This window comes from Pituophis catenifer, unplaced genomic scaffold (genome assembly GCF_029215685.1).
Source record: "Pituophis catenifer annectens isolate HBS135680 unplaced genomic scaffold, rPitCat1.0.hap2 SCAF_2, whole genome shotgun sequence".
NCBI lineage: Eukaryota > Metazoa > Chordata > Lepidosauria > Squamata > Colubridae > Pituophis > Pituophis catenifer.
The window spans coordinates 86,946,886-86,963,200 of NW_027256882.1; the positions used below are offsets into that span (position 1 = coordinate 86,946,886).

At 36.8% G+C, this 16,315-nt stretch overlaps 1 protein-coding gene across 2 annotated transcripts in view; it reads left to right on the plus strand.

Moving 5' to 3' along the window:
* Positions 1-16,021, plus strand: part of GNAI2 (G protein subunit alpha i2) — a 108,566-nt gene extending 92,545 nt beyond the window's left edge. For both annotated transcript variants that reach the window (XM_070937091.1, XM_070937092.1), the window contains exons 6-9: positions 7,142-7,271; positions 8,933-9,086; positions 13,686-13,911; positions 14,788-16,021. In XM_070937091.1, the coding sequence (XP_070793192.1) occupies positions 7,142-7,271; positions 8,933-9,086; positions 13,686-13,876 (475 nt within the window). In that variant the 3' untranslated portion in view covers positions 13,877-13,911; positions 14,788-16,021. The remainder of the gene's footprint in view (positions 1-7,141; positions 7,272-8,932; positions 9,087-13,685; positions 13,912-14,787) is intronic.
* Positions 16,022-16,315: the final 294 nt, after the last annotated feature.

A 16,315-nucleotide genomic window follows, 5' to 3' on the forward strand; every position in this document is an offset into this window, starting at 1 on the left:
TTCAAAACCAGCAGTTGCTAAAAAACAGTCAAGGTCTGATGTATCTTTTTCACTAAGTGACCTCCTATCTTAATTGATATTTCAGTGGATTCTGAAATAAGCTGTTTCTAATTATTAGCCCATTCGCTGCTGCAAGTGAAAAGCAGAATAGGCCATTGTCATTTGCTCAGTAATTCCCAGCCTTTTCGATTGCTGCCAGCATGAGCATTCCAATCACCAGCAATAAGATTAATTTCTTTTAAGTAATGAACTCAGGATAATTTGTAACTATGCATAGAATTGTTCTTTTGCCTTATCTCTGCTTATTCCTCTAGAAGCCTAAGTTGCAATTATATATGATGTTATTGTTCCTGAAAGGGACAACATTGCCAGTCAACTCGAGACTGTTTAGAAGCTCACAGTACTTTTGGAAACTACGCAGTCTACAGACAAAGCCAACACTCTGCATGATCGTAGCCTGCAGAGTAGCACATGATCATGTGGAAATTTCCAGATCCAGGAAGTCACAGTTCTGATAATGCCACAATTTAAATTTTATACCGAATGGTTCACAAACTATTATTATCTGGAGGCAAGTTCAGACATTTCTAGAAGCCAATTTAAGATATTTTCTTGGCTTCATAGGTTTTTTTATTGTGACTGGCCATTTGGATGTTTGTCCCCAGCATCCTGACTTCAGTCATCTGACCGTGCTGATGCATCTGCTAAAGGTTTGAATGTGTTAGCATTATTTTCAGCCTGGCATTTTTTTCCCATTCTCAGAGATTCATGCCTGTTTTTATGGCCCCTCGACAGGAAACCAAGCCTCTTCCTTTATCTAACCTTGGGAACAGATACAGTTCCCTGCAGGTGGATTTAAATTTCTCATAGATGGGAAATATTAGGGGTTTCAATCTATGGTGAAGTGCAAAATGACGCAATTTAAAATTGTGCTGCAGCTAATCTATGATATTACATTTGAAAGTCATTTAAAATTGCTGAAGAGCAAAAATCTGGCCTGAAAATCCTTTGTCTGGAATAAGGCTTCAGAAATTTTGCTTATACTAATCACATAAATTAGACTTCTGCCACCTTCCCACCCTGCCACCTTCCCTTATACTTAACTAGCTAATCTCTCTTTAGATTTTGAAATCACTTATGCATATTTTGCATTAGGAGAAGAATACTAGCCTTACTATTAGTTTGCAAGTAGTTGATAAAAGAAGTACACCCAGACGTTTTATTGTAAAGTTAGTACATTATATTAATTCATTAACAGAATCTTGCAATTTTGAATGTACATCTCTTCCTCACTTACTTTTACAATGCAAGAAGGAAGGTTCCTTCTGAGACATTTACCATGCCTCTTAACCTGTTTTTTGTTTAATTTATGATTCTTCCCCCTCCACATATACTGTTATACTTAACTCACTGTTCAAATATTCAGTTTTCACACACATGTAAATGAGTTATGCAGCCATTCCATAAACAAACTTCATTTATATTTAAAGACTTCTTGAACTATGTCATCTATAACAGCAGCTTTATCATTTTTAAATATTTTACAACATTTATGATCTCCTTTCATCATTTTTTCTTTTTGGACATTAGTACTTATAACATTTGTTTTAATTCCATTTTTCTGACATCATTGCAATTCCCCTACAGGTCGCCAATGTTCCTTACCTTAGCTTCATTCCCAATTATTATTTTTAATTCTATTAATTTGCTGGAGAGTCATTGTTTAATTCTCTTCACCCATTTCTAAAGCCATTTTTCTTTCTTATCAAAATCATTCTGCATTTCTTTTTATCTAAATTATTACCTGCTTTCTTTGACAAAATTCTTTGCAATTATCTTTTTTATTGCTATATATATTATCAAAATATCTCTTCCTTTTTGCAGGTTTCTGTGATACATTTTCTCTTCTTATTCATGTGTCTTTCCCTTCATTATTCCATTCAACCATATTTAGTATGCTCCCATAACTATAGGACTTCAGTGTCACTCTGCAGTGCAATTCTATTTTCATTCTCTTCCAAATTTCCATATCCTTTTTCTTTATGTTTAGTTTTTATTATTTTCGTTAAAGCTTTCTCATACAGGATTCATACTTTCTATTCTTGCAGTCACTGTATTTTCACAGTAATTTCTTTCCTTTTCTTTCATGCCTATTTCTTTTTTCCAAATTGTACTCTGGATCCAATTTTTTAAAAAGTAGGCTATATTCATATTCAGAACCTCTTCTATCCTTATATCCTTCATTAATGTTTAAAATGTTATAAATAAAATCAATAATGCCTTTAGATGTGTATTCATTTCTTTCCTGTGGGTATGTATGAAAAAAACTTCTGCTTCAGGCGTTTTTGAAATAACACACCTTTTTTTCTAAGCAGATGTTCATTATTCATTCTTGAGTCTCTAAGTGGCCCAGTTTCTTTTTTTGTACTCTTGTTAACTCATTCCAGTCTATCCATGTCAGCTAGCAGAATAGTCCCCCCGCCCCACCCCCAAGTTGTATCCCAGATTGGTGCAAAGAGAAAGTAAAGCAATTTACAAGTCTCAGAGCTTTGATTAGCCTGTTGTAAATCCTTCCCCAGTAGCTGAGGCAGAGCTAAGGTCTGGTAATTTAAAGAGAGAGTAACAAAGACTTGGAGAGTTCAAAGAAAGGTTGCTTGCTTCATAAATTATGCTAATGTCTCAAGCTGTTAGCTTGAAGATTTTGAATTCAGAAACCCCAGGAGAAATTCAAGATAGTTTGTAGATGGAAGAAAAACAGGACATCCTGGGAATACAGGTCAGGAAACAGAAGAGTTGTTCCAAACAAGGATTTGGGGGTATAAAATAATATAATTAAATTATGACTAGGTGTGGTTACTAGGATGCTATTAGGGGAATATTAAACATCATGCTTCTCAGGGGAGTCAGTTTAAGGTTATCCAGCCAATAACCAAGCGTAATCAGTTGACATGTGTATAAGGAATTAACACTGAAAACAATTTTTTTCTGAGAATTATAGATTAGTTTAGTATATTTTTTCCACTGGCAAGGAAGTATTGAAGACTATTCAGAACAATATTTGTGGGCAAAAGAAACTTTTGGGCAATAACGGTAACAAAGAGAGGGTTGTGGAAGAGATTCTTCTGCCTCCCCCATCTTCCTGACATATGGAAAAGCTGTTGAAAACTTAACTGTAGAGAATCTGATATGGCTTTATTAAAATCCTTCTGTGTGTCATTTTGTCAGGAGGAAGGTAGCATTTGCTTACATGTCAGTTGATTGCCTAAAAATGGAATTCCCACTCAGCTTCCTCTCATTGTTCAACTGAATGGTTGGCTTGCTCCTTGGTGTCGGTGGCCTGTCTCAACAGCCATGTTTAAGGTTGGCAGGAAGCTATTCTGAGAACACTGTTTCAAGTGGCAAGTGTTCATACAGAAAATTTTGGCAGGGTAGGAAGCTCACCCACAGCAGTGTTTCCTTGCCAATTCTCAGGGCCTTTCTGATTCCACCCCATCCCCACCCCATTACTGAGAATTTCTAGGCAGAGTCTGTTTAATAATGCTTCAGGGTTGTTTTGCTATGCATTATTTTTTTTTTTTACTTTAGTCTTTCTCCAGGAAGCTAGGGCTGTCAGGTGAATGTGGTTTTGCACACACAGACAAAATATTATAGTGAGAATTCTGTGGATAGTATTCATCATGGGGAAGATCTATTAGTGTGGTTGCTAGAAGTAAAAAACAATTTCATGGCACATAATCAGTCAAGTCTGGTATATTGTGGGCTCTCTTGAGAGTTATTGCAGATTTGAGGAGAAATAGTTTCAATTTGATCAAGGTCGAGATATTTTAAGGTATTTCTTTGAAATCTGACAGTTTGCATTTCTCTCTCTCTCTCTCTCTCTCTCTCTCTCTCTCTCTCTCTCTCTCTCCCTCCCTCCCTCCCTCCCTCTCGCTCTCCCTCTCTCTCTTATAATCTTTTGCTTTCCAAATCTGTGTATAAAATTAAGGGAAAAATTCAACCACAGATCAGAATCAGTTTCAAGGAGGGTGCAGGATATTGAATTTATATTGAGTTAAAATTTGGCAGTGTTGATGTCAGATTATATCTAGCATTCAAGGAGAACATAGCAGAATCAGTCTCCCCACCCCCATCCCCACCTCTGCTGCTCACCACCCCCCATTTCTGAAAACAAAATGTATCTCCAGCCATGGGTGACACTGATATTTCTCGGCTAGAAGAATGCAGAAATCAATGTATTAAAAAAAGAACTTTATGGTATTTGTATTGAGACTGTTGCATGTCACTTTCATATTATACCTACCTTTCTTAAATGACATACCACAGTCTCAGTATATTTAATGCAAATACCCTAAAGGTATTGGTTTTTCTTAACCCATTGCTTTCTGCTTTAGACAGATGTATTAGTATGTAGTATGTATTTAGTATTAGATGTTTTGGCCAGTCCATTTGCAATTTCTTGCAAAGTGAAATACTCTGTGTCATAAAGTGTAATGTAAACTGAATCACACTAAATACCATGAGAAAATAGTTCCTATTAACTTCTGCAAAAACCAAGGATACTTTCATAAATAAATTGCTTTTCACAGCTTGTAGTCCATTTTCATGTAAATCAGAATAAAATATCCTATGGCACTTCAGATATAGTTGGATTAATATTCTGCTTAGCCTATGTCAAGTTAATACCTACTGGAGTTAAGGACACTTGAGACAGCCATAGCTTTTTTAACCCTCAAGTAAATATTGCATAAGTATGCATATATGACCTTTTTCTTCCATCTTTCCTCTCCATTTTCAACAAACACTACTGTACTTAAATAAAATGTTCTAATGAGTTCCACTCCCTTCAGCTACAGACTTTTGAGCAATTGCAAGTGTGGGGAAGTAAATCAGAATTTCATCCAGTTGTGCAAGATTCTAAGTATAGTTCGGTCAATACTCTCATTTGGTAGTGGCTAAGCTGGCTCCTTCCTTCCTTCTTTTCTTTGGTTATGACTTCCTAGGTGCCTATGGCTACTTTTCTTTTTCTTCTTCTCTGTACTACTAAATAGCTTAACATAAAACATTGCTCTGGTTATCTTTATGTTCAGTGAATGAAAAGATTGTGTGTTTGTGTGTGTGTGTATCTGTCTGTCTATCTAGCTAATTTCCATTGTTTAAATATTTTACGTGAGTTATTTTTGAAAGCTTATTGTTCTTTTGAATCTTAAAGCATGAACATGTTTTCTTGTGACATCAATGGGCCAGTTGCCATGCTTTTTACCTGCAGTCATTGGAATTCTGGACGTAACATTTCAGCTTTGGAACATGATAAGATATATAATCATGCAAAGCTTAATTGGGAAGTCATCTAGCATTATGAAGGGTAATTTCTAATCCATTAGGGGCCTTTTTTTAATTCTTACTAGACAACTTAACTGTTCATTAAGCAACATGGAATATCGTATGATTTCTTGATCCATTAGGGAGATTAAAGATTTCCCCCCACACAAACGTTGAAAATAATTCCTTGATTTATAGTCATAGCCACTGTGTTGCAGCCCACACACTTTTTTGCAGTTTTAGCACAGAACAATTTCCTCTTCTCCACAAACCGAGGTTGGAAGATGCAACATGAATTCAGAAATGCTTCAGCAAATAGTCTACTGCCATAACTGAGTAAATAAACATTGTGTTCAAATTAGCTTCTATAAATATACATATGAAATTTGAGCAGCCTAGGTTTCCAATTGATACTGTTGATATTAAAACAAAAAACATCAACTAATTACAAATGTCTGCAGGTGTTAATAGGCAGTCATGACCGAGTTTCAGATGGTGACATTTTAAAGCAGATTCTTTCCAGGAATGAATGGAATTTTACACATAAGGGAAGCTGCCGAGCCCCCTATACTTGGGACTTTAAGATCCAGGACAGGCTCTTAAACAGATGTTTCAGCTTAGTTGCTCTTGTCGTTCTTCATGTTCTGTAGAAATTATTTATTTTTCTTCTAAGAATTCTGCTGAACTTGGGTATATTTAATATGTATTCCTCTTGCGGTGCACATTTGGTTTAGATTTATTTACATTTTGATATTTTGTTACGCTTTCTGTGTTGATGTCTGGGCTGTTTTCTAAGATAAATAAAACAAGACAGGCATTTAAATATAATTTTAAATGGGTGTATTAAGAAATACCTAAACAATCCCTTTGATTTGATATAAAACTCTTAAGAAAGACCATTTTGTGCAGTTACCTTTCAAAAACATTTTTTCTTAGAATTATGTACATTCAAGAAGCAACAGAGTCAATTATTTTTCTTTCTATGCCTCAAGGCTGAGTTGCATGTTTCATAAAATGCATGATATCGTCAAGTACAACAGCTTCAGGTGAAGTGCATCCCTCTTTTGGAATATGGAAAAATATTACCTTGTGTTAAATTGGTTTGATAGTCTTCTAGATAGATTACCCTTTAAATGCTGCTTAGCTTTGTTGCTTGTCCATATTTTCATGCATCTGTTCTTTTGGGTATTCCACCCTTTTCTTTCATGTTTTGCAGAGAAAATTTCTTTCATGTCTTATAGAGAAAATCCAAGAATTTCGTCCTAATTTAAACAACTAGTCTGTATAGTGGACCTTCTGCAAGAATTTTAGACTGTATTACTAAATTATTTATTTCAGATAATAACCCCTGATTTATAATATTTTGGACTCTAATCTAGTTGAAGCCTAATTAGTAAATTGGATGGGAGATTACTTGAGAACACTTGAGCTGAAAATTGGAAGGATGACTTCAAATTTTTCAAATGAAAAGTCATACAAGCAGAAAAAGACAATTCTATATGCTGTATGGTTTCCATGGAAAAGCCATGGACAAGTCCATGAAGTCATTAGGAGACAAGCTTGACTCAAAGAGAACTTTATCTTTATTGAAATGTTTGTGAGGTTAGATATGAAAACAGTACCAGCTATAGATTTATCTTTCAGGTTGTTGTTGTTGTTTTTTGTTGTTGTTGTATTATTAGTAAATGAAAATTCATTGATTTCTTCAAAGTTACATTTTGTTTCCATGTTTATAAATGACCTCTTTTTTATTTTCAGCGATATGGTGCTTCTGCAGTTACTGCAGAGTTTGACATCAGTAACTCTGTAATTTTGCTTGCAGGATGTTTGATGTGGGGGGCCAGAGGTCTGAGAGAAAAAAGTGGATCCATTGCTTTGAAGGAGTTACAGCCATTATCTTCTGTGTTGCTCTTAGTGCCTATGACTTAGTTCTGGCTGAAGATGAAGAAATGGTAAGGATACAATCATAATAAATGAAGCTATCAGACAACAAGTCAAACCACTAATCCCTTCAGCTTAGTATTTTCTGCACTGATTTGGCAGTTACTCATTTAAGTCTATTGTGCAGAATTTTTTTTTACTAGTTCTTCCTGTGTCACCTAGAGATTCAATGGTTTGCATGCAAGGCCGGTACTGTACCTGACCTATTCCTTTATCAAATGTCTAGTCTGGCCAACTCCAAACTTATGAATGGCTTCACAACTTTAAAAAGTCAACCACATTATACAGTATATAAAATGAAGACACTTTATATAAAAGAACAACAGTTGTCTAAAGGGACAACATAACATATTGCAACATAATCTTTCCCCCACCCCCCATTAAAATGTGCATTCCTGAAACATTTTAATGCAAGGACTCAGGAAAACAAGTGTTCAGAGGCAGCGTAGAGGTGGGCAGGGTAGGGGTCAGTTGGATCTCCAGAAGGGTGTTGTTCCAAAAGTCAGGTGTGATGACAGGGAAGGACAATTTCCTGGGTCTTGTTAGATGATTTTGTTTAATTGATGAGACACAAAGCAAGCTGACTCTGTTGAAATGAACAGGATGGCTAGGCACTATCAGACATTATAGTTGTCTTTAGATGCTAGGCCCAGTTCCATGTAATGTATATAGGGGATACAAGCATCACCTTGAATTGTACCTAGAAGCTAACTGGCAACTGGGGCAGCTCATGTAGCAGAGCTGTAATATGGATATTTTTATGTTACTTATCATTGCTTGCTTCATTCTGTTCCAGCTGTAATAATTTCCATGTGTCTTCAAGGGCTGCACCATGTAGAGCAGTATTACATTTCATTTAGTGCATTATAAAATAGCAATGTGTAATATATCTTTATGATACTGGCTGAAGAGTGCATGGGGTTTTAAAACTGCAGGTACTGCACATGAAATAAAGGAAACTTTCTCTGAGTATTTACTGATTTGTTCAGTTTATATGCTGACTTTCTACTTACAGTACATGAATATTCAAGGCAGCTAATAAGGATTAAAATAAAGAAAAATATTTTTAAAAATAAATAAGTAAAATAATACTTTTCACATTTTGTTAATATATAAAACTAACAAAAAGATTGCAAAAAAGATAAAACAAATAGGACAAAAAGTAAAAGGACAAAAAAATCTGGAACGTACGGAAAGCAAGTTATGTTTTAATGCAAGCATTATATTGTACCTTGAACATGCAGATTTCACCAATTAGAGAGAACCAGTATATAAGCGAAGAGCAAATGCCCATATCAGTCCATGCTTGTAAATCCAGACTGGCATTGTAGTTCCATGATAAAAAGTAGTATTATTTACTCTGCCCTGTCCTTCTTAAAGCCACACTTCTTTACATAATAAAAATGTTTACATTTTTAAACCATATTTGTTTTCCCCAAACCGTCGACATCAATCTTAAACCAAAATGAAATAATAGTGGATGAAGCCTCTACCATATGCCGAAGTATGCTTTCAGCATAATGAAGTTGACATCAGTCACTCTGAAACATTTTCTGAGGTGTTCAATAAATATAAGGAAAAGATCTTTTTGTTAATTTAATTTAAACATTATAAAAACAATATTTTTGCTCTAAGTTCACTTTTGGGCTGAGAATGTTCTCTATCTTGACAGAATCGGATGCATGAAAGCATGAAGCTGTTTGATAGTATCTGTAACAATAAGTGGTTCACAGATACTTCCATCATTCTTTTCCTCAACAAGAAGGATCTTTTTGAAGAGAAGATCATCCATAGTCCTTTGACTATCTGTTTCCCAGAGTACACAGGTAAACATTGTCTTTTTTCCCCTTTCAAATTTGCTATATTATCTCCACATCCTATATGGAATTAATGATAGGCTTAATTTAGCTTAAGAATGCTATTTTTAGCTGCATTACAATGAATGCCTCCTTAGGTCAACTCTCACACCCTGTCATTGTTCTTGGGTTCACTGAAGATCATGTTCTCTATACAGAGAGGTCCTCAGTTAATAATGATAAATGGAACTGGAATTTCCAGCACTAAGCAATGCAGTCATAAAGTGCAATATCATGTGACCGCATTGTTTAGCTATGGCAATCCTAGCATTTCCCATTGTCATCATTAAGCAAGGATTATGGGTGCTTAAGCAAGCCCCAGATGGCTCACAAGCTGCTGACAGACAGGTAAGGCATGGCATGAATGTGATGGAGCTGGGGTGCAGCTGCTACCAGGTGGAGGAGGTGGGGAAAGCAATTCACAGAGCAACTTGTAACATTCCCTGTCGGCTTCCTTGTTGACTTTGCTTGTGGGAAACTGGCATGGCCAGAACTTCAAGCCCTCCCTAAGCGGTTTACAGAGTCAGCATATTGCCCCCAACAATCTGGGTCCTCATTTTACTGACCTCAGAAGGGTGGAAGGCTGAGTCAACCTTGAGCCTGGTGAGATTTGATCTGCCAAATTGCAAGCAGCTGGCAGTTAGCAGAAATAGCCTGCAGTACTGTTCTAACCACTGTGCCACCACCATAACAGTAGCAAAGTTTATATATTGCTAAAAACTTCAATCCAGATACAGGGTATGTGTCCAATAATGTTGAGAATTCTATAAAGAAAAGGAAAACTATTAAGGGACAATTCATTGATATTTTGTCATATGGTCCAACAGCCAAGATGCTACATGCAGCTAAAGAATAATTTCATGGGACAATTCCTCTAGATCTTCTCCTGCAAATTGGGTCAGAGATGGAAGATGGGAATGGGAGAAGGGAGTTGATGGACAGAAGACAATGAGCAAACATGTATCCAGAAACCAATTCAGAATGACAGTGCATTGACCTCAGCCAAGCCAAACCAATACAAGTAGCAACACTGTTCATCAATAGTAGTCAAGAAGTTATTAATTATGCTTGCAAATACACATACTTTTAATTGCAAATAATCTTTATGTTGTATTGTGATAGTGAGAAATATAAGGGATTTGTTATCAGCACTAATGAATTCATTCTGGGCAAGTAGTAAAAAAAAAAAACATTAAAGGGTAGGTATGGAGACTGTGGAATCTACTCTCAATTCATGAGGTATTATAATTGTGAAACTTCCTCCAAAATTTCCAAGTGCAAAAGAAAACAGCAACTGTTACTCTAAAAAGAAAATTTGCAGAAGGAGCCAATTATTTTGCAATGGTGTATGCATGTACAGACTTTGCATATGTATGTAAGATTGTATGTTCCACAAGTTAAGTGAACATTACTCAGCAAAATTCTGAATCGCCTTCAAGATGGCATTGGGTGAAAAATCATTCAGCTGAAATGCAGTGGGGCATAGCATGTTGCTAAAGCGCAAGTACCCATGGAAGGAATGTATCAGTCTAAACATGAATAAATTTACATCAGATGAAAGCAGAATAATCATTTGTCACCTGCAGATTTATAATACATAGGAATATATAAATTTGGGAAATACGGTGTTAACAAGTTATTCAACTGTTTACCTGTAAATATTGATTAGAATATCTGGAGAGAGGAAGAATATTGTATATTTAGTTTTGTTTATTTGGTTTTGTTTAATTTATTTTAAAAAAAATTGTTTGGCCAGCCAAAATTAACTCATGGTGACTGAGTGGCTTACAGAAGTGTAAACCCCAAATGCTAAGTTCTAAATAAACTCTCATCCCCCACTAGTGGCAACAATCCAATATAGATCATCCTTCCAGAATTCAGCGCACTTCAATATCTTTAATATCCTTAATCCCCACCCATGCATGACATTTAGCCATCATGCTTGTAGATTATAGCTCAAATACTTGGCAAGGAACAATTTCAGGAAGGACTGTTTCTGCCTCAGAACAAAATTGCATAATACGCCGACTTCCTTTCTGTTAATGTGTACATTTTTGGACAAAACTTTTCCTGCCCACATTATTATCTTTCTTCAGATCTTTTTATTTATTTATTACAGGTGTTTCTATGTCACCAACTTAAACTGCCTTTTGAATGGTATCCTCTCTTAATCAATGTCAATGCAATTAAAAGCAGCACTTATCAATCATATTGTTATTACACTACTTATATACTAGACTTCTTGAACATCCACAATATCAAAAGCAGAAATTGGCATAAAAATTGCTTGAGGATATGTTAGTAACATCAGATATACTGATGATACCACTTTGGGGGCCTGGCATTGAATAAGACTTAAAGAATCTTTTGCGGAAATTGAAAGTGAGGCATACAAAATCTGGTTTGATAGTCAATATTAAAAGAACCATGGTTATGTCAACTTCTAACACCAACCCAATTGAAGAGGGAGTTAAAGATGTACTGAAAGTAATAACAGACTTTATTGTCTTTGACTCAAAAATCCATAAGGTTGGAGATTGTAGTGATGAAAGAACTATATGTCTGCTTCTTGGAAGAAAGCCTATGACAAATATAGACCAAAAGAAAAAGTACAGAGACATCACAGTATCAGCAAAGGGTATATGTCATCAAAGCCATGATCTCTCCAGTTGTAACACATGGCTGTGAAAACTGAACCATCAGAAAGGCTGAATTAATAAAAATTAAATGCATTTTTAATTTGTGCTGGAGAGAAAGCACATCAGAAAGGCTGAGAATACCTTGAGCAACAAGAAAAAATAATCATTCAACATGGGTTGAAGGAAAACATGACTGTTCATTGAAAACACTAAAATAAAGGTAAATATTAATATTTGGAGCACATAATGCCTGAAGCAAAAGCTTTTGGAGAGCCACAATAGAAAAATCAGAGTTCGTAGAAGATAAAAGCCAAAGAAGATAAGATGTTCGGATGGTATTGTGATACCATGAGGACGAGATTACAAGAATTCAAAGGAGTTATTGGTAGATCATCCTGGGGAGCTATTGTCCATCAGAACAGAATAGTGGAACAAAGTAGTACAAAACTTAAATTAGGCTTTAGGTAAATATAGCAATATTGATTTTTTTAAAGCATTTCCTCTGAACCCTAAAATGAACATATTCCTTAGAAAAGCTAGACTTAGTAAAACAAAATGGTGCAAATTATGACATGTATAGTTAAAATAGCCTTTCTTCTTCATGGAAGAAGAAAGAAATAGCAGAAAAGGCTTTTCCATACTATTTCAGAAGTGAGAAAAGTCCTCATTTATTGTTGAAATCACCCAGAAAGATCAGAATGAGGCTGTTGAATGAAGCAAATATATTTGAGTATATATTTGAATATATATTCAGTATATTTGAGGTAATATACATACTAAGTATGTCCAATAGCGGGTGTTATTCTGCTTGGCTCGTTCCAAGCCCTTTTTTTTTTTTTTTTAATGTTTACCAAGATTCTAGTCAGTCTATAACTCAAAAAGGCTAGCAAAACTGAGCAAGAATGTTTTAATTCCCACGTTTAGCCATCTTGGCTGAGCATAAGATTCCACACTTCAGCATGCAGATTTATATAGAACATTCTAGCATTGTTAGTTTTATAGAGAAACCAAATCTGGACTCTTAATTTCTGCCTTTACAACTGGAAGAAAATATTACAGGATAAACTAGGACGTTATGTGGCTGAGTATTTTGGGTATCTTCTTTTCAAATGGTTGGGAGGTTAAGGAGCTTAGTGCAAGGTGATCAGTTAATTATGAGTTCTGTAAAAAAAAAAAGAAGTCTCAGATGGATTTGCTTCCCCCCACCCCCCAAAATGCAATCCATATAATAGCCATATATGGAAATTGTAACAAATTATCTCTCTTTTGTTTCACACTTACCACAATAATTCAATATCTGGCAGAGGATGAAAACGGAGCTTTTTCAGGGCTGGAGTGTCTTGTTAAGCTTTTCATAGCAACTCTGATACTTTTTGTCAGGGGTGTCAAACTTGATTTCATTGAGGGCCGCATCAGGGTTGTGTTTGATCGGGGGGGGGGTGGCTGGGGTGGGCGTGGATGTCACTCATGTCGGGGGCACCTGTGGTGGCCCAAGCACTCTGTCAACAAAAACGGGCTTCCGAGCTCGGTTTTTGGCTGCAATGGCGTCCTGCAACCCTGTGCCAGCGAAAACAGAGTTTAGGAGGGCCATGGTCCTCCCGAGCTCTGTTTTCGCTGGCACAGAGTTGCAGGAGGCCGTCACAGCAAAAAAGCAAGCTCGGGAGCCCGTTTTCACTGGCAGAGGCACCGTGGGCTGATCCTTCGCTGTTTCCAAGGTGGTCCTGTGGGCCAGATCTAACCACCCATGGTCCGGATCTGGACCCCGGGCCTTGAGTTTGACACCCCTGGTTTATGTGGATTGGGGATGGTTCTTGACTTTTTAAGCTAATACACTGCTTCTTTAAGGTTCCAAGCTGAAAACGGAGTCAATGCACCTAGTTATGGTATAATAATCTTTCTAATCATTGTTCTCTCTCTCCCTCCTTCTCAGGAGCCAACAAATACGATGAAGCTGCAGGCTATATTCAGAACAAGTTTGAGGAGTTGAACAAGAGAAAGGACACCAAGGAGATCTACACCCACTTCACTTGTGCCACTGATACCAAGAATGTGCAGTTTGTCTTTGATGCTGTCACCGATGTCATCATCAAAAACAACCTGAAGGACTGTGGGCTCTTTTAGCTCTTCAGATGGCATCTACTGAGGAACATAGAAAGGTGAGGCTTTGTTAGAATAATGAGACAGTTTAAGGCTACTTGTGATGAATAATCACACTTGCAAACTTTAAAAACACGGGTATCTGTGCCAGTTTCCTGAAAGCAAGACTGGATGCACTTATCTGAAGTGTCTCATTTCAGGGAAGATACAAGTTTAATTGGATGCAGGGGAGTAATATTTTCCATTTCATCATTGATATTCACTGAATATAAAAATGTGTAGTGGAGATCATGGCTTTCTGGATAGAAGATGGGTTTCCATGTCTAACAAAGTCCACCGTCAAAATGTAGGTCTTATTTGTGTAGTGATTATGTTAATTTGGTAAATCACTATGAACCACAAAGCCTTACTAAAATACCCATGATTGGTGTGTTAATGATTCAAGGTTTCAGATTACATTAGCAACTATTTTTAACGTCAGAGACCCACAAATAAGTATATATGCAGGGCAGAGTGAATGCCATACTGGATTGAGCACTGATGTGTTTTTGTGTATACCGTTCACCTTACCAATATCCCATTCTCTAGCAGACCACTTCAGGTCCAAGCCTTATTTTGAATGCTCTTAGTATATTACATTTTAGGAACCAAATATTCCAGGAGGAAAGAAGTCCTCCAAACCAAACTGATCTATATATTCCAGGAATTTTTTTTTAGAAGTTTCCAAGTGTAGTTGAATTACTTCCCTTTCCTGGAAAACTTATTTTCAGGAGAACGTTGAGTCTGTCATAGAACAACTGGATTGGCTTAATCCAAATCAAAATGGAACTTTCTGGAATCCCCAGAAAGCACCCTGTCTCCAAATACAGAGTTTTGTAACTCCAGTGTCTTCAGTAAGTGTGTATATGAACTTCCTTTTGCTCTTCCCACTGCAGGATACTTGAACTGCTCCATATGAGGAAGAGGCTGGTGTTGATGAAGGGAGGACTGCATCATTTAACAACTTCTGCTTCTTAAGTTTTGTTCCATTCCTTTAAATATTCCTAATGATGAGACTTTGGCAATTCTTCCTGTCCAAGGGACAGGGCCCATTGTTTCCCCTGATCTGTGCTGTCTAGGTGCCTCCTGCAGGCTGTTTGTCTTCTCCCTATGCCCACAAAGCCTTACTAAAGTACCAATGATTGGTTTACTTGCCATAGTTGTAACATTTCTATATATGCCCTTTTCTTCTCTTTCTTTAACTGAAATCCAGATGGTAGCAAGTCAGAGGGCTTTGGATATGTTTGCCATGCTCTTTGCCTTCTTTTTTAAGATACAAGGTGGGTTTTCGGGGTGTGTTTTCCCTTCCCCCCCCCTTTTGCTTTATTTTTGTCCAAGCAACTTTCTGTCTGGCCCTGCCAAAGCAATCTACAGTCCATTTGTTTTTTTTAACCTTCCATCAAGTGGAGCTCTTGCCATGGAGCAAGTTTTTCAGCTCCTACCTCTGTAATTTGCACAGACCAGCAAAAAACAAAACAAAAACAAAACACATTCCTTAAGAGTCAATTTGTGCAGGAAAAGCTGGTCTATTGTTTTATAAGAAACCCTTTTTAAAAAAAATCGTATTTAAAATGTCCAGTAGTAAATGGTTGAGTTGCCCAGTATGAGCTCATCTTCTCTAGTAAATTTGTGCCTTGAGGGTGTCTGTATGTTTACATCTGTTCCTTAGTTTGCTTCAACGTGCATTGTGTTTAGAATAGAATACAGTGGGTTCCTTCCCCTGTTTTCCAGCCCTTCTCTCCCTTTTTTGCTGTGGACCAGGCCAAGCTTTTTATGAGGGGGCAGTGCCCATGCATTAAAACGTGTTTCTTCCTGGCCACAGAATTAGGTTCCTAAGGGCTAAGATTCCACTAAGCAATGTCAAACTTCTTTCCATTCCTTTGTGCCCCACCCCAGGGGCCTGAGGGTGCACCTGAGGTTGCTGTATAATGTCAGGTCTATTTTCATGTCTTTTCTTAGCTCTAACTGTAGTGTCAGCTGAAGAAACGCTGCTGTATGTAAGCGGTCCTGCCTGCTGTGCAGTTGATGGGCACTGGGCCATTAGTAACCGTCAGACGCAGCCTAGCTTTTATCACGTTTTACCAAATTGTTCACATGGTTTGAAATAATAAAAAGTAGAAAGAAAGCCTTCTTTGAAGTGTGTTGCTTTTCTTCCATCGTTCCGAATATATTTGAGCGCAGTATTTCAGGGTGGATTTTAATGATTGGATGAATTTCCTTGGCTCGTGATACAGGTTTGTTAGCTTCTCCTAGACTTTAAAAAAAAACCAAAAAACCTTGGAGATGTTTTTGACAACAGCTGGAAGATCATTGGATATTATGATTGAGGTACATGGGAGATGTAGCCCAAAACACTTAAAAAAAACCCACCACATTGCACATGCTCTCATTATAAAGTTGAAACATCCCTGTTTTGGAAACATG